This window comes from Watersipora subatra, chromosome 10 (assembly GCF_963576615.1).
Source record: "Watersipora subatra chromosome 10, tzWatSuba1.1, whole genome shotgun sequence".
Lineage (NCBI taxonomy): Eukaryota > Metazoa > Bryozoa > Gymnolaemata > Cheilostomatida > Watersiporidae > Watersipora > Watersipora subatra.
Window position 1 is genome coordinate 44,642,571 of NC_088717.1, and position 19,683 is coordinate 44,662,253.

Sequence of the window (19,683 nt, forward strand, 5' to 3'; positions counted from 1 at the left end):
TTCAAGATGTTCGCACAAAGTGAGGTTTTTCTAATTACTAGCTTAACCATGGTACACACTAAGGAGACATCGAGAGCAATCCTGATGTCAACCGTTCCAAAAAATTGGAAAAAGTCCATTTGCAAATGTTGATCAAACAACTTCTATTAAAATTCTAATCATTGGAAGTTAAAACAAATTTTTTGAAACAAGTTAGGCCTGCACTCGAATCACGTGACAGCAAGTGCTATAAACGACAGTTCTCCTCTTTGCTCCATGCTTCTAGTCTCTGTTGTGGCTAGTCAATATACAGTTTGTTTATATCATACGTACATACCTACATATGCACATACACATTGTATGTGTATGTACGTGTATGGAACATACATATGTTGTACAGACATACATATATACATACATACGTATGTACATACATACATGCAAGCAAACACACATCTACGCGAACACTCTTATTTACGGTATATGTGTGCGTCTGTTTGCGCTTGCGTATATAGTTTATCAATTTTTTAGTGACTTCATGGATTACATACTACAGTATGTGATATTCATATTAACTCCAACCACCTACATTTGAGATATTTTACCACCTGAGTAAAACATGTTTTCCGTACGGAGATTGATTGTTGTTTTTGTACAAATTGATATATATGATTTTGTTTGGCAAATGCAACAATCTAATTATTTTTTTATTAAGGCTTAAAAATTGTAATTTCAACTTTTAATTTTCGTCACAATGGAGTCAGAATGTTTGTACAAAGATTATTCTCAGGTTAGCGGAATCCCTGAAGTTTACAAACATGGAGAGATGTTATGCATCTTTTTTATTTTAAATTCACGTTTGATGCCTTGCGCTTTTAAGGGGATTCTTATATACTGTATTTCAACAGTTTTTAAATTACTTTTCACTTTAACTTTTTTATAACCTAAATCTGTGAAGAAACAATTAGGAACAACCGGCTACTCTGTACAATAACAATTATGTAACATGAAGCCCATTAAGGGGAGGGCATGAAATTTCAGACATGATTTTCATCGTGTTAATAAGCAGTTTGCGAGTCTAACCATAGTAATAATAATAACATCCAGGCACTCTAGCCAAGTTATTTAAGGCTTTGATAGAGGTAACATTAGACAACATCTGTAGGTCTTTGGCTAGCTGAAATTTGTCTTCGTCTTCACTCTGTTTGTCATTGCCACAAGTTTGAAGTAAGGCAACAGACGGTAACTGTTCCCTCACGAGGTCTAGTCTATGACATGATATAGTGAGTGATCACAAGAAAGCTGCAATTGTTAACTAGTCCATATTCACGTCTCTATTGTTTGTATATATTATTAGGGTTGGTTCATACTATAACAGCGTATGTTGGCGTTTTCTTTATGGCGTTTATCGTCGGCATATGAACAGGGCCGATAGCATCGACGAAGCAACGCCGATATGTTGGAAAAGGTTGCAGCTGTCAGACCTTCACGATATTTCGCCGAGCATCGACTACAACCTAAATAAACCTAGATAAACCATTTCGGTGATAGTAATTCGTGGGTAGCGGGATTTATTTCCGTTTATGATAGTTGCTGCAGGACTAGTATTTGATTCGAGCACGATAACAAAGAGTTTTCTTTGAGAAAAATTCAAAAGAAAAATGAGAACACTACGTCACTGATGCAGACGCGGATGGGTTCGTGATAGTGTGAACATTGTTATCACAGACTATCACCAAGTATTGTGGCATCAATGCAGAGAGACGATATAGCGTGATCTAGCCTTTAGCTGAAGAGCAGAACTCGCAAACCACCTGCATGACTAGGTGTAACATGGCTATATTTATTATGAGGAGCTTGCTATGTAGGTTTATGGCTATGCTTTGTGATTTCCAAAGTCCTCTAGTCGCAAATCTACAATTTGAAAATAATAGCCGCCGTGATGATTGAAGCCCACTTTTGAAAATACTGAAAAACCCGGTGAGAATAAATGATAGAACATTTACGGCCTGCTAATCTTTTCTGGCCTAAGAGCCTTCACCTTTACTATAATAAGAGCAGTGTCCATTTTGTCTGAAACCACAGTTGGAGGCTGCAGAAAAAATATCACTTTCAACAGGATTCAAACTCTTGGTAAACCAACACTCTACCACCTGTACCAATCAACTGCCCTGTCACATTTTGGAATAATTGTGCACTTAGTTATTACACCTGATAATCTCTTACAGCGGACTTGACTGCCAGACACCGGTATTGATGAAAAAGTAGCACTAACTGGTGGAAGCGATACAAACAGTCTGTACAGCTAGTCAGAGTGCAACCCAAAAACCTTTTGCTATGAACACTGAAAAAGGCTCTTTTTCACACTTGGCACGGTTGGTTTACCAGCAATTACAGCCTCGCACTCAATGATTGGATTTGATGTAAACACTTCAAAAAATTTTCAAAACATCACACTCGTTGGTCCGCTACGAAAGGTCTGTCAGTCGACCATCTATGGCTTATTGGTTCAGAGAACTCCCACATTCAGTAAATTACCAAAATGCTTTTAAACACTCCTTGAAGCTGTCCCAGAAGCAGCATTTATCAGAGAGGAAGTGATATTTGTATGAGCGTATTTTTAAGATGTCTCTAAATCTACCTTAAATACGCTATCTTATTTTTATCTAGCGAGGAATTTTAATACCTGTTCGTCTGCGTCATTCAAGTCAACATGTGGGTTGGTGCTCATCTATGAATGAACTGAATGGATATTTTACCTTTTTAAGTTAAGAGGCGCTGCTTCAAGTTGAAACACTAATATTTGTATCCAATCTGATTAGCAGAAATAGCTGGTCTTTTAAACCAAAATGGGATGTCTAGTGGCGAAATATGTTGCTTCCAAATATAAGTTTTACAAAATTCATGTAAATAATTTAGTCTTAGGCCCTATATCTTAATTGTAATATTGCGAACTATTCCATAGGCAGGCATACTTATTGTTTTAAACAGGACTATACGGTATATCATGATATCTTTTGTGTATTTTATTAGCTTTCACGTTGCAAACAACTATTAACAAAGTATTTTTGCAATACCGCAAAATTAGCTTCCCTATATACGACTGACTCGGAGCTCATGGTTTCTGAATACCATACCGTTTATAAATACTAAGTCTAGACCAATACTGCCACAGGTGCTTATGTTTGTGGTATTTTGACACTATTTTACATTGCAGACATCCACAAACTTTTTTTCATGTAATGCAGTAACAATAACTTGCCATTGCTGAAGTTTGAGCTCGTAGCCTCTCCGTCTCATTGCGTTTATAAGCACAGCATGCTTACTGATAGTGCTTCTGTTTTTCATATCATGATACATTTTTGTTCTATACATCTAATGACAATGTTTTTTAAATTATTGCACAATATTTCGAACCATGTTACATTTTCGCTATTTTTATGTAAACTAAGATGAAATTTAGTTGAGAACTTGAGGATTTGTTGGAAGTTTTAACTGGCAGAAATGTGAGTTAGTTTGGATGTTGCTAGTGGCATCATCAATACAGTTTTAATGAATTTACAACTAGCTCTCACTGATGTAGCTATGTTCAGCCCACCAGAACCTGTTCTATTATTTATTTGTCAATAAAATATTACTGTTTTTACAAGTCATGCTTGGCTCCCAAATACCAAATCACTGGTGTATCCATCAATTGGAGAAAATTGCTAGGTACAACCCCCTACTATACTTGCACTTGTCACAGAGATATTCTTCTGATACAATACTGTACACTTCAGCTTGCTTACTATTATTTTTAAGTACCATTACTATTCTTATTATATTTTCAGCTACTAAAACATTGTCTTTCCATTATGATTAGGAGTTAAAATGGCATTCTGATGTTGACAAAACTGCTTTATAAGGCCTTATACTGCCTTATTTCTCATGTGGCAGTCCTCTAGTAGTGCTCCTCTTCAAGAGTGATATGTAGATGATGGCTTGCTCCAAGACCATTCCATAAAAGTTTTCCATGTACTTTGCTTAGGAGATCACCCATATTTAGTTTGCTTGGAAGATGCCCCGTAACAACAGCCTATTCAGAATGGCGGGCTAAGTTATATAAATTACATAAAGTCATGTTTCTATCTTTTTTAAAGTTTGTTGCACGAAATTATTTTTCGTACTGCTTTACTGAGGACTATCAATGTAAGAATTTGCCCATTGAGCTCTAAAAACTTATCTATATATCATAATTTATTAGAGATCAATGCCGTCAGCAGACTTTGTTGCGCTGTTATCCCATGCACTGATCTTCATGAACCTGTATGAAACACATGTTTGTTTGTTCTTACTCACCCCGGGAAAACCTAATCAAACATCTGCCACCTTTTCAAAGCATCACTTTGTTGTTCTGACGACATCGACACTTAGTGAAATACATTCTTTGGTTAGTTGATCGGCTTGAACTAGGCGCAATTAGGTGCATAAAATATATTCTTAGTTTAGGTATTGAACTCGGTGCTTAGTATCTGTCATGTATTGTTAGGGTTTGACTTTGAGCCAACTAATATGGGCTGCTGGAAGGCAACTCAGAACCGGTCTAAGGCGCGCTGACTTGCAACTTGGACTGTTTATCATGTGACTAGTTTTATTACTAGTTCTTCTTTTCATTTTCTTTGGTAAAATTCATGTAAAATTTTACTAATTTATTATTATATATACACAAATAAATATATAATTTTTTAGATTAAAACTTTGCGTAGAAAGTCAAGTTTTTTTACTGCAAATCTGTTTCACGGTGTCATTCGTCAGGTGTCTTCGTTTGAATATATAAATATAATGTATATATTTAAACAAAGACACCTGACGAGGGACACCACGAAACATATTTATAGTGAAAAAATATCACTGTAGAGTAAGAAAATATATACCATTAGATATATATATGTAGCATGAGTATATATATGTGTATATATATTTATATATATATATATATATATATATATATACGTCAGACAGCCTGATGTTTGACAAGACACATCATGAAACTGACGGATATGTACAACTATTTTCTATAACTAGTACTATTTGCTCCAATTTCTTGTGGAGCTCTTTTACTTTACTGTATTGGCTTATAATATAGTAGAACCCTAGTTGTAATTATATATTTAAATGTTTAGATATATATCTGTTCTGATTTTGACACGATTGCCAACTGATTGTTCTAACATTTTGTCATTTGATTAGACAATATTTTATCTGACTATAATGCATTTGGTTTTAAATAATCATGGCTTCGATGCTGTATATTTTTAAAGCATGGAAACCCATGTTATTCATGGTAATAGCTATAACATAGAATAGTGCATAAAAACATACAGCACATACATCTGTTCCTAGTAATTCATCAGCCTTTTGATCTAATAACTTATTTTCTCAGAATTCCTCTGTTGAATTCATCAGGTAGCTCTTTCTGTAGCCAGTTCCTCTTCTCTTTCAGTGCGTCACAAGGAAAAAGTTCAAGTACCCTGATGATCCAAAACGTTCGCTATCTGATGGTGTGCTTCTTTGCGAGTAAGCATATCTTCTCTCATCGCTAACAGAGCTAAGAGCTAACAACTTCATTGTTGCTGTCTGTGTTGGTTGTTAGTCAACTCTCATTTACATCCGCATTGTAGTTGATCATGGTCAGATGAGAATTCATGAATCATTTCTTCGAGCTCTACGCTTCCCAAATCACGTTTTACATATGTCAGTTTTGCATTTCTGCTGTAAATGTTCTATTTTTTTAAAACAAATAGTTCTTATTTAGATTTAATTTGGTAATTTATCTGCATCCACAAAAGGTTTAACTAAGTGGAGCTGTAAGTGTTATTTACAGTATTTGATTTCTCTGTCAGTACACCCGGCTATCTACATGTAGTTCAGCTACAACTAGAGTGTCCCTGGTAGCGCGTGCTTCATGGTGTTTGTTAGTAGGAGTTGCCCACTCTTTGTAATTGTGTAGGCAAGTTCTAGTGCAACACGTTTTCTTGGAAAACCTTTAGTTGCAAAATATTTGTGGTCCTTGCATTAAAGAATTTTGACTGATATTTTAGAACTCAGTTGAAAATGATTTGCTGCAGTACATTAAAATCATGAATGCTTAAGTTGATATATTGTTTTACTTTACTCTGTACTAAATATACAGAAAATGATCTTTATTATCTTTCTTTATTATAAATATAATCGTATATTAAAAATATTATTTATGATGTATTATTATAAATAAGTAGCCACTACGACACTAATAGTTTATATATAAAGTAGTTTGCTTGAAGAAAACATTCTTTAGCTGTTGCCAGAAATGTTTATTTTAAAGTTACGTCTTTCGCTATTAGGTCTTTTCTGACAAATAACCAAATGAGCCTTTCAACTGTTTGATATTTTTAGAAAACTTCGAAAATGAAAAACTTAACAAAACCAAGTTCTTTTTTTGCTATTTATCTTATTTACCAGCGGCTTTATGATTCACAATTACAAATTTCTATATAATTGTGAATCATGTTGTTATTATAAATTAATAAATAATGACATAAATCTTTGTATTATTAATAATATAATATTTTTATACTACTAATAACACAATCATACTTTGTTATATTATTAAAATATATTAATAGTTATATAATATATTTACATATATATATAAATATATTTATATATATATAAATATATTTATATATATATTTATATATATAAATATATTTATATATATATTTATATATATAAATATATTTATATATATATTTATTTATTTTTATAAATATATTTATATATATATTTATATATATATATTTATGTATAAATATATTCATATATATATTTATATATATTTATATATAACTATATTTATATATATATATATTTATATATAACTATATTTATATATATATATATTTATATAACTATATTTATATATATGTATATATATTTATATATATATTTATTTATATATATATGTAATAAGATAATTAAACTTTGGTTATTGAAGTTATTCCGGTCTACTGTTTTTTCTGTATAAATAAGATATTAATATACATAGCAGCTAGAATAGTGAGGTTAGACAACCCTAACATGAAAGGATATTCCTTCATTATTATTTTCTGAATGTTTATATACCAGTTTTGATGTTACAGACTACTAAATGGCATCAAACCTGGTACAATAAAGAGAATTAACAGACTACCAACAGCAATGGCAGGCATGGTAAGTGAAGAATTATCAGGTCACTGTATACTGCATTGACTGATTATTCCAAGGATTGATAACTCCTAAATATATTGTGATTCCAACATATGTTAGACTTGCTCACAAACTGCTGAGTTCAAGTTATTTGCAGCAGAGTGCAACTTAGTGTATGAGAAATCATTGGTTCAGAGGCTATGCTGCCAACTATGTTTAATCTTAGTCGAACCGCCTTGGCCTAGTGGTCTAGAAATGACCTGCAAACAACAGTTTGGGGTTCAACTCCTGAAAAAGGCCACTACTGGTGACAGGAATGACATCCAACCCTAAATTGCTCTCTGCAACTGGACATGTCTCCATTTGTTGAGGTTTCTTTGCTACTGGGCTAAAACGCTCCCAACCTACATGTAGATCACCGAGACATTACTTGTCCATCAATGCTCTTAAAAACACGTAGAGCCTCTGCTTGCAGTAAGCCAAGTAGACATCATAGTTGGTCTTAGAAGGATTGCTTATACAATCACAGTACACTTATCTTTTAAACAATTTTATACATTTTTGAAATGCATACTAAAGTGGAACCAATTGAAATGCTGGTAGAGCCAGTTTCAATAAATACAACATCTATTCAGGCTTCTTGACCTCACAAACATGTTTCGTTTTGAAAAGACTCTCATTGAAGCATCTACTTATGTGGCTACATCAAATAATACATTTTGGAGACCTTATCTTCACCTTGCCTTGCACGAAATTACTGCGCTGCAATAATACACATGGCCGGTAGAATCTGGCCAATTTGGTTACTCGTTCAAAGACATTTTCAATTATTCCTTTCTACTTTTAGACATAGAAAGCATTATCACATTGAAAGCTAATTATTTTCAGTAACTTTTTAAAAATGTTAAAAGTACACTCATTGCTGACAGAATTAACCAATGAGACGTGAGCAATACCAAGGTAGTTTGAATAAATGCCAACGCGTTGGAACTAATTCTGATATCATTAGTAGCGTTTGCTTAGTAAATGGGCGCTTGTAGTAGTGATAAACAGTACATTGTACGAGTAGGGTTTTAGATTTACAGCAACTCTAGCTGTTGGACAACGGTTAGCCATAGTGCCATCTTTCACTCTAAAAGCAATTCTGTTGCTATAATCTTCCTGTCTTCACTCTAAAATACAAATATTCTTCATCTGCAATAAAAAATGATAAGTTTTAGTAATTTACTAGCTTTTTGCTTGTATCATGTGGATACAACTCCATCAATGCGATACAATGAAAGTTCAGCATGCTCTCTCTATGAAACGGGTTGTCGATTAGTTTCGTTAAACAGCTTTGCTTGTGTAAGCTTTTGGATATTCGTAATAGTAAGAGACAAACTAATAGCTTGTATTGAGCCCTTGAAATTCCCTTTCAATTGATTACCTCTATTCACCATCTCTAATGGAGGCTTTGAAGTAATCACGAATCTATTCGTCGCTGTTCATTCGATCGAACGATTAGCCAGTGAACTTCTTATGCACACAAGCATCACGACGAGCTGAAATCTTCGAGCCCAAGTAGGCCCTGAGGAGCATTAAGGATATTACACGATTATCTCCTATTTGTATTTTACTTGTAACGTAAGTAGAGGCTTTACACTTGAACCTTTTGTCACTGCTCGGCGGGTTGTTGTTGAGGTAGACTCCGCAGTCATTGTATAATATGTAAATTAGTACACCCGTGGAATGCATCACCAAATATTGGTTCAGTATTTGATCTACGGTGCCTCTGGGGTCAGGTGTGCGCCTCGCAGTGTTCCGCCGTCATCGGATATTCTAGGAACAACAATGTGGTGAAGACTTAGCGTTTTTCTTTGTAAACTAATTTCAAGCTCGCGGCAGTAGTTAATTTTGTCTCGCTTTTTGCTTTATTTTTTGTAGGATCTAGGGCTCATTGTGTAAACTGATTGAATTCTATCTAGCTGTGAAAGTATGTATCACTAATGCGAAACATTTTCTTCATCAAATTTAATTCCAATTTCAATTCGCCTTGTGAGTAACTGTTCGACGGGTTCGCCTGCAGCTCAGCACAAATGCTGACTCTTTCATGTACTATTAGCTTTGAACTGTGACTCGACCTTCACGCTGACGTACTGTGGATTATTTTGCAACACTGTATTTGAACTGCATACATCTGATAGAACAACAATTTGCTTTTTTCATCAATACTTTCATTATTTTGTGGTTGCTAACAGCTTGTGAGTAGTCAAGGCTTATATCTGCTGACACACGTTTCTACCAGGTGACACAAAGTGTATATTTGATACCCACATGTTGCTGAATAATACCTGATAACTGTCTATCTCTTTACGCCAGATAGCAGGTATCTACCTGAGTCAGTAATAAGAAAGTCTTGGATAGCGCTAGTTTCCTAAATGTTGAGATAATAACATAGAGCTAATTCTCTCTGTAAATTTTAGAGATTGTGTCGGCTTGTGCAGTTTAGACTTATCTATTTGAAGTTTTAAGTAAAGCTACAATATTTCAAGTTTTGTGATTTCCATTAATATTGAAAAATGCCAATATTAACAAAACTTGTTTCAACCCTAAAACCAAGTTGTGGTCTACTTCGATTTTTTGAATGGTAGCTTGTCTTTGAAGGTTCTAGCTTGGATCACCTTCTCTGGTACTAGCTAGAAAGTGAAAGTTTTTAATACCAGTAACCTCTTTTTAAACATTTTGTGTGTCTTCACCAAAGCGCTTTAGTTCAGCTGTGCTTGATAATTTGGTAAGTTTAATATGAATTGACTCCTACTAATTCAAGAGAATTGTGATATGTTCTAGAAGAGTGTTTCAGTTCGATTAAATGCAGTACTGATGTATTACTGCTTTATGTGTTTCAGGATAACTTGAATGTGTTTATCGAAGCAAGCAAGAAACACTTTGGCTTGAAGGAGGCCCAACTTTTTGCTCCGACTGATTTGCAAGACTTTGCCGAGCGACATCGTGAAAAGTGAGTTGATTGGAGTTATCACCCTTTTTTACTTTTCTTTTACTTGTTGATATTAGCGTATTACAGTTTACATAGGAGAGTGTTTGAAACTTAAACTGGAGTTTTCTTCTCTTATACTAGGTTAAATAGTCTTTTTTTGTGCAATTCTATGGACCTGCTAGTGAATGTTAGTTCAGAATAAATCGCCGTATGTCAAAGTCAATCATACGATAATTCAGTGATCGTCTGTGATAACAATGTTCACACTGTCACTAACCTATTTGCTCTTACATCAACAAATATTCCACATCACAGCATTTTCATTATACAATGCAGTCGGGAAGCGATAAAATGCTAGTCCTGCGGCAACTGTCACGAAGGGAAACATAGATCGAGCAAGTCGCGGCAGCCAATCACCATCGCCGAAGTGATGCACATTGCACGGGCTGTCGTGGATGCTCAGGAAGCTAACGGAAAATGTTGACAACTGCAATATTTCCCAACGTATCCGTGTTGCCTCGATAATGTCATCGGTTACAGTGCACATAGTCGGTGAATCATCGCCAAGATGACAACCCTGACATACAGCGATAGAGTATGAGTCAGCATTTAGACTTGCTATACAAGACACTAACAGCTGGGTTATATAGAGCAGACTAAAGGAACTGAATCACTAGGCATGTACCACACTGCATTCTGTAATGATGCGACCCAAACACTGTGTTTCCTTGATGCGCAAATTTGAGCCAATCCGCAAGTTATCTGCATCATAGAAACGGCATAAATCGACAAGCTAAGCGAGTTTTGCGATTCGCAATATTTATTGAATCCATCATGCTTGCGAATAATGGAAACAGCACTCGTGAATGATGTGCATTAAAATACTGCACCAGCTATTCAATTTTAAACGTTTTCATTACTTCCGTTCGTCCTTTCTCGATCGAGTTTCACATGTTTGCGTCGCTAACATGTGGGTTGCTACCTACGTCACTTATAGCGTACAATTCCTTACCTTTTTTCAACAAGGTGCCGGAGTCAATCCGCATCATGCGAATGTCCATAGAGACACCTAATTCGCACAGTAATACAACTTACGCACAACTCAAAATCTAAACATAGTGGATAACAGTAATTGATGGCCTTCCATAGTTTCAAGAGCTATTCTATAAAGCTATGGTGGGGCTCAAACTCTAAATCACTCTCAAACATTTTGTGAAATTACTCAGACACCAAAACATCCATAAAGTCTTGTTTCCTTCTCTTTTTGTCATGTTGTCTCGTCTGTGAGGGTTGAGAGGAAGTGAAATCTAAGCTCAGTTCATACATGGATTGGCATGACACACTTCTAATTGCGCACTCCTATCAGGTGTCAGCGTTGGGAGCCACCCGACACTTGTAATACAAGATCTTATGAGTAACTTGAATTAGTTTTTCGATGAGTGTGACGGAGCGCAAGACGATTGGTTATAGCTTATCTCACATAATCTACAAGGAATGTTGCGTGTTAAACAGTGTTAAACAGCTAAACAGCGTCGCTGAGCCAACCCTTTACATGAGCCATGTCTCTCTTAGCTGGAATGAAGCCAACTCTTAGCTGAACTCTTCTACATCCCTGAATACAAATGTTTTTCAAATTCAGTATGCACTCCTACAACACAAATAATCCGTTCCAGGAATGTTTACGTTATAGGGCTTTTACGTTATAAGAACAGTAAAATACATGTAACTTGCCTAATTCGTTCCAAGATCTTTCCAAACTCACCACTTTGGCCATACAACTAGACTTGACTTTGAACTTGTGGGCTGTACCGTAACTGCAGCCCTTTTGGTTTGAATCGACAACTTTTCTTCTTTTTCTAATCAACTTAGTTTTATAGACTGATTGCAGTACTTTTACAATAAGCTGATGGGGAGCACGCATCTTCGACGTCCATTACAACGATTTGTTCATTGTTTTCTAAGCAGCCAAGTCTATTCTGCAAAATAACTAGTAACAAATATTTGGTACGTCTACAATAAAGCGAACAAAAAAATATTTTACCATAAAAAGAGTGGTACTGCCTGTTCTTTGTCTATCTGTATCAAGGTTAGGATAAAAGATAACTTTTGACGATACTCCAATTTGTGACATTCAGATTGGTAGATCGACACTGTAACATCTGCACCAATCGATCGCTTCTAAGTATTTATGAACAATTTCTCAGCAACTCTATTCTCTGTTTTGTCGACACATCTGACGATCTGCCACGACTGACTAGAATGTCTCAGAAGTTGTATATATAATAGATGTAACGCTATACACACGCGTTGTTGTTCTCTTGCAAGTGCAGCAAGATGGGTTACCATTCAAATCAAATTTGAGAACTCGCTCGACTTCACACTGTGTTATATAGAATTTTTTATGAAGTATGAAGCAAAAACTTCACATAAATTCTTTAAGTTGTCTTGAAATTTATGTTATAGAAGATATACATCAGAGGAGCGATAAGATAGTCATTTATGATAGCTGTTGCTTGTGGTCTGGTAGCTGTTTGCCTCACTCTCTAACTTCTGTGGCAAGCTATCCCGGTTGGCATGATGGTTGGTATCATGAAGGCGATGTGTGGGGAGTCTTGACCTCTAGTTACCACGGTCTCTGGACAACCTATTCGGCGACACAATCCAGAGATCGTGGCAACTGGAGATCAAGACTCCATGTTGGTCGCCTTGATGATATTGGTGCTAACCTGGAGGGTTTGCCACAGAAGCGACTAAAGCGTGATAGTTGTGAATGAATATTAATGCCAAGCATTGTCATGAGTGACAAGCGCATGCCAACATACACACTAACTAATGATCATGTTTTCACTTTCTTACAGCGAGCCGACTGCCACAGAACTTAAGGAAACTGAAGATAGAAAAATAAGAAATGTAAGAAATTATCTTTTTGTTTAGTACTGAAAAAACTTATTTAACACATTTATATTCTGCCTTCTTTTCTCTTAGTTGATATTTGAAATTTTAATAAAATCTCAATCTGTCTGGTCTATTAAATTGTCAAGTAACTTTATGTATTATGGATTCTCTATGCGTAGAAATGCATGGTTAGGTGCACATGAAAGATTCAGACTTCAATACTGTACCTTTTGTAGCTTTAGGGAAAATGCAATAGACATTTCCATGCTTGTGGAATACGGTAACTGAGCTGAGTGTGTTTGTTGACAGTGGATAAGTAACATAGCGCGTCAGCAATAGTGATGGCTTGAAATCCTCATAAATATTTTAATGTTGTTAGGCTACAACAGCGGAATGCTTATTTTACAGCAAGCGCGTTTGGTGTATGCTTAACATACTTTATTGGGTTCATTTGCATGTCATTCATATATGATTTATATAAAGTTTAACTCATATATGAAGGTATGTATGGCTCATGAACTTCTTGTATACTCATATATAAGAAGTTATATGAGTATATAACTCTGACTCGACGGAAACGTGCAAGACAAAATGAGTGTTTATTGCAGACCTCGTTTTGTGATGTATACTTTGTCACAATGGTGTCTCTTTTGTAGGGGATATGAAAGTACCCTTTCTTTTGTCTTTTTCTATATGCTATTCTCTACGATTTACTAGTATTTGTATATAGATAAATTAGTTCCCAGCAGACATAAGTAAGCGCATGAAGAAGGAAATGGTTAAAGAGGATTCTTTTTAGCTTTCGCCTATTGTAACAACATCTAATCCTATCTAACAACAGTGTATATATTCATCTAACGACAGTGTATATCTTCACCTAACAACAGTGTATATCTTCATCTAACAACAGTGTATATCTTCATCTAACTACAGTGTATATATTCATCTAACAACAGTTTATATCTTCATCTAACAACAGTGTATATCTTCATCTAATGACAGTGTATATCTTCATCTAACTACAGTGTATATATTCATCTAACAACAGTGTATATCTTCATTTAACAACAGTGTATATCTTCATCTAACGACAGTGTATATATTCATCTAACTACAGTGTATATCTTCATCTAACAACAGTGTATATCTTTATCTAACAACAGTGTATATCTTCATCTAACAACAGCGTATATCTTCAGTCAAAACGATTTGCTAAAAGTTACTAACCTTAATTCACTAATCGGGTAAATCATAAAAACCTCTCATGGAAGATATGTGTAAAGGGGTTTACACCAATTCTTCAGCATACATCTCTCACATCAATTACTAAAGTTCAATGTTTTTGCTCTCGTTTCTGCCACCATTTTGAGAAATTCCTCTAAAACGTTTCAGTCTCATTTTATAATTTTGACTGTTTCTTCAAAATATGACCTGACTCTTCATCTCTTCTTTTCACGATCCCTCACCGGTTTTGAAAAAAAATCGTACAAATGTTTGTAGTAGCATTTAAAACTTTTAAGCCGGCTTATATTTTTTGCATTCCATATTGTATGCCTTGAATGTCTTCCTCTGTTTATCTCTACGCAGAAAGGCAAAAACCAGAGATGAAGGTTGTAGACAGATTAGTGTAAATGGTCTTTAGAGTGACCGTGCAGTTGTGTAAGCCGAAACCGAACCATGATAATTCTTGCATCTTTATTATGAAATATTATATATCTAGTTCAAATTGCTTGTGGTTAGTTAACCCAGTAGGCCTATGTGTTTTCTTAAGGTGTTTAACACGCTCAAAGGCTTGACATTATTCGAATAGTTGTTTTTTCACCCAACCCGGAGCCCGAATAGTTGTGTAGTTTAACATCGTTTTTTCTATTTTGTGTTTACGTAGCATTACGAATTTTTTTCACTTTGTTCTCAATAAGTTTTCATTATAGTGAGCCCTCATTGTACGACATTAATCCGTTCCTGTGTTAGCATCAAAAGGCAAAAACGTCATGTAGAGGGTCATACAAACACATGGTAATTATCTAATGCATATACCCGGGGGGGGGGGGGGAAACTTCATCATTTTTTATAAGTACAGTACTTTTTAAAAATTAGTTAGAAAATATTATGTTAACCTTAGTAAATATAGTAACCTACAGTAACTTTAGTGTGTTTAGTGGTTATGGTCTGCAATAAAATGTAACCTTACAATGTACTATGTGCAGTATGTACCGTTTTGAGGTTCTACTTTCAAGACAGACGTAGGATAGGTCTGTCTACAGACCTATCTTCAAGACCTATCAGCCCTATCTTCAAGATAGGTCTGTCTTCAAGACGATCTATTTGGAAGATAGACCTTCAAGATAGGTCTGTCTTCAAGACAGATCTATTTGGAAGACATACCTTGAATATAGGTCTGTCTTGAAGGTAGGAACTCCCTACGTATAATATAATGGTCGCATTTAACTTCAAGTGAATTTAGCTTACTAAACACACACCTAAAGCTAAGTTTTAGTATGTATTTTATTAAACTAAAAGGATTTTGTCATGGTGTAAAAGTTTATCACTTATGTAGCTATTTCTGGTTTCATTTTCACTATAACTTTCACTTCACAAATAACTTAGAACTGAGAGAGAGAGAGGATCATATCTCTGTCAGGCGTTGAGAGACGTTGTTGTTTGACGTAATCAGCATACCGACTGCCAAATTTGAATTTTTGAGAAAATTTTTTGTTGATGTTGTTGCTAAAAATTTCCTTTGGCAGGAGCAAAAAAACATTGTGTTCCACATCGTAAGGCAAAAAACCATATAACAGAGTAAATCGTAACTTGGGGGTGCACTGTATAATTCTGACGTTTCAAGTCGATTCTACTATTATTATTATTACTATTATTATTATCATTTCATGAAATATTGCCGAAATATCGAGGCCACTTTTAGCTGACCAAAAAATAAAAAATGGATGCTGATGGAATATTAGTTTCTAGTGACAGACCGATTGAAATTCTTGGTAATGAAGCTTCAGAATAGAAAAAGCTAGAAAGCGTCTTCTCCTCAGCAACAAGAGCTTTGCACTACAACCTTTTTCTATTCATAACAAATATACACACTCTATCAGACTTGGTGTACTGCAGTCATAATGTGTCTTCAACTACAATTAAAACATCTGCAACTCTGAAAGAGTGTGAATAAAGCTATTTTCTCTAGTTGATTTACTTCATTTTTTTCTCATTGAGTTTTACAAGCTTGGACCTTTAATATCATATACAGCTCTAAAGGAATTTTGCTATGTCACGGATAGTTTATAATATGGTCTAGGATCAGGGGATGTACTTGTATGTACATGACTCAACTCCAAAATGTTAAACAACTTGTCCACAGAATTAATAGCTGGCATCCCAAAGTGATTTAGGTATATAGGTACATTATGAGCAGTTATTTACGGCTATTGGTATATTGTGAGCAGTTATTTAAGTCTATAGGTATATTGTGAGCAGTTATTTAGGTCTAAAGGTATATTGTGAGCAGTTATTTAGGTCTATATGTATATTAATAGTGAGCAGTTATTTAGGTCTATAGGTATATTGTGAGCAGTTATTTAGGTCTATAGGTATATTGTGTGCAGTTATTTAGGTCTATAGGTATATTGTGTGCAGTTATTTAGGTCTGTATGTATATTAATAGTGAGCAGTTATTTAGGTCTATAGGTATATTGTGAGCAGTTTTCATATTATAACAAGCGTTTTTGAAAACGAATTTTCAAAGTTGAATGCTTATTTATTGTTGAATGTGTTTGCAACTGTTAGCTATAATTTGATCTATCAATTTCTACTCTCTGATAACAAGCATACTTCCATGCAAATTGAATTTTTGAAAAAAATTGATATTCAATTTTATCCAAATGAATTTTTACACCTAATTGTAGTGCAGAAGTTCAGTTGAGAGTTTAAGAGGCTGGTTTTTAGGAACCAATCTGAGCTTTTAAACCAAATATTTTTACTGACTGGTGAAGGTACGGGGCATGTGTGAAGTTTGACTAAAATGTGAAAACGTATCACCGTTACGCAGGCTAACAGACACACGCAATGACAGAGTGCTGCTTATTAATGCAGATAGTCATATTAAAATCTTTTTTATAAATCATTAAGTTTTTTTGCTTTCAATCAGTAAGTTTTAATGATTTTTAAATTTAACTCCCAATACCTAATAGTCAACTAAAGTAGTATATATACTTTTCGCCAACATCTTTCTTCTGTTTTCTACCGTGCACTGTTGACAGTCATAACGCTCCCGTTTTTTTAGTTTCATTTTCATGCTTTGAAATTTCTTTTCTTTTATACTGGTCATTAACTGTTTTTCACTACATACATAACTTTTCATCTTTTTATGACCATGTATCGTATACCTTACAGCTTATCTCTAGATTAGTCATACACACCTGAACTCCTAGATCATTTCTATTTGAGTTTCCCACAATGCCTCTCACTCCTATCATATTTCGAGATAGATTATTCCAATATTTTGCGTAGTCATTGTATAGTTATTCTTATTGGTGAGTCACGTAAGCACGGCCACGCCAGGTGAGGCCGGAGTGATTGTTATCGCCATACAAGTATAAGATACATATCTGTGACTCATTGCTTTCTGCCCAATCCTTATGCATTGTGCTTTGGGCTCGGGGTCGCGGTTTGAGTCACTCATGATGGAACGCTATACAAGGAGATAGTGCGTTCTTGATTTACAATTTTTTACATTACGAACAATATTAAGCGTCGTTCCGACTTACGTAATTTGTGTTGTAAGCGATGTACTGTAAGTCCTCATGCTCAAGCCGCGCGGCTTGTGCTCAAAAACAGATGTCTCACGAAAGAAAAAATAATCCTCCAACAAGCCGCGTATGCCCACAGACCGCGGCTAAAGACTGAGGTTTTGTCATCCTTGACACCCTTCGGGAGTGCGAGTGTTAAGACGGGTTTTGCTATACCCCATCCTCTTGAATAAAAAACCAGGCTACATCAGCACACGTGAAAAGAATTTTCTTTTACTTCCAAGTTTGAATTAAAATTCCTAAACCCTTGCATCAATAACTTATTTGCCATGTCTCAGCTAGATTTTTATTGCACTGTTAGAGGGCTTAACGTTTATGGAAAGATGCCGGTCAAGAATGAAAAGGTGTTAATTACCTATGGCTGTGGTGAGTTAAACATGAGCGATAAACTCTTCTTTATTCTAAAGTATTCCAATAACATGACCTTGAAAATAAATGAGTAGGTCGCCAAAACCCGTACATGAAAGTGTATCATGACTGCGATTCTATGGTTATAGCGCGGAACTGAGCAGAGACCGCATTTATCGAGAAGCCGCCCTGAGCCCCACGTAAGTTTTAAAAACATGGCTTTAGCCGCGGCTTATGACCTTGAACCAGAAGCCGCGCCCAACGACAGGCCGCGCGGCTTGAGCATAACGACTTACGGTACACAACTGCGAACTAACGTAGTTTCTGTCTCAGCGAATGAGTATGCTTTGTTGTGGTTGCGTCACTCAGTTTCCAGTGATGCGACGTTTTGGTTAAATACACAGGTTCTATCTCTTTTTTAAATATATGATTATTTCTTTCTTTTAATTTTTGACCTTACAGCTCTTCTACTCCTCTTCCGTATTTCATTAAAATTTACAGCAATTCATGTGGCAAGAAATTGTTTTAATTTTACTGCATTTATGTTTTTCGATCGCTTTTTATACTATTTGTTGAGTTTTATTATAGTACAGTACACATAAAGTAATTTATTTATGATGTTCCAGCTTACACTAAAATTCAGGTTACACCATGTCTTAAGAACGGATCAATGTTGTAAGTTTAGGGCCCTCTGTATATCTGAACAAAAAAGGTTTAAAAATTGCGATTAGAAAAACCAGTTGAAGATAAATTAGTCGAAATATAAATACACAGAGTGCTGCATTCACAAGCATTCGAAAGATGGCAGATATAAGTTGTTTATCGCTTGATGACGCATATTCCACTTGGCCAAATGCAAGTGAATCTTGCTATACTGGTTTCCATCCTCATATATTTCATAAACATTTTATGTGTACAAATAAAAATACTAAGCAGAAATAATTTAATACGTAAAGAAAACTAAATATTTATGCTAAAACTAAATATAGCAACTCATTGCATATGTATAGTAATTACTAATTACAATGAGATTGTCCGTTTTGGCGAAAGAGGACATAGCACTCTGACATCACTGGAGAAACTCGTCTCTACCATCTCATGTCATGAAGACACATATTGTTCTTACAGACATAGAACACCGTTTATTGGTGTTTCTACACTGATTTTCAAGACTTCAGTCTTCCTAAAAAATTTTTTGTTCAGCTCAGATAAATTCCGGTACAGATTGTCGGAGGTCAACAACTGATTGCATGTCTTTATTGGATTTTATAGTGTATTCAAGTACTTATCTGATAGTTCAACTCTTCAATTAGCTACATTAGAAGAAGCATGTTTGGGCTTCACATTAGTTGGTTGGATAGACTTGTAACTCCTAATTTGCATAGCAGATAAGCTGTTCACCTTTGAATTACATAACATCTGGAGTAGCCACTTCAAGCTAGTGGTCACTTTCTGTTTACCATTTGTTTG

The 19,683-nt window shown here is 35.1% G+C and overlaps 1 protein-coding gene across 1 annotated transcript in view; it reads left to right on the forward strand.

Annotated features, from left to right (window-relative positions):
- Window positions 1–19,683, forward strand: part of LOC137407122 (LIM domain only protein 7-like) — a 98,144-nt gene that overhangs the window by 13,956 nt on the left and 64,505 nt on the right. Inside the window, exons 2-5 of the mRNA XM_068093722.1 lie at window positions 5,462–5,535; window positions 7,140–7,209; window positions 10,071–10,180; window positions 13,018–13,069. Coding sequence (XP_067949823.1) covers window positions 5,462–5,535; window positions 7,140–7,209; window positions 10,071–10,180; window positions 13,018–13,069 — 306 coding nt within the window. The remainder of the gene's footprint in view (window positions 1–5,461; window positions 5,536–7,139; window positions 7,210–10,070; window positions 10,181–13,017; window positions 13,070–19,683) is intronic.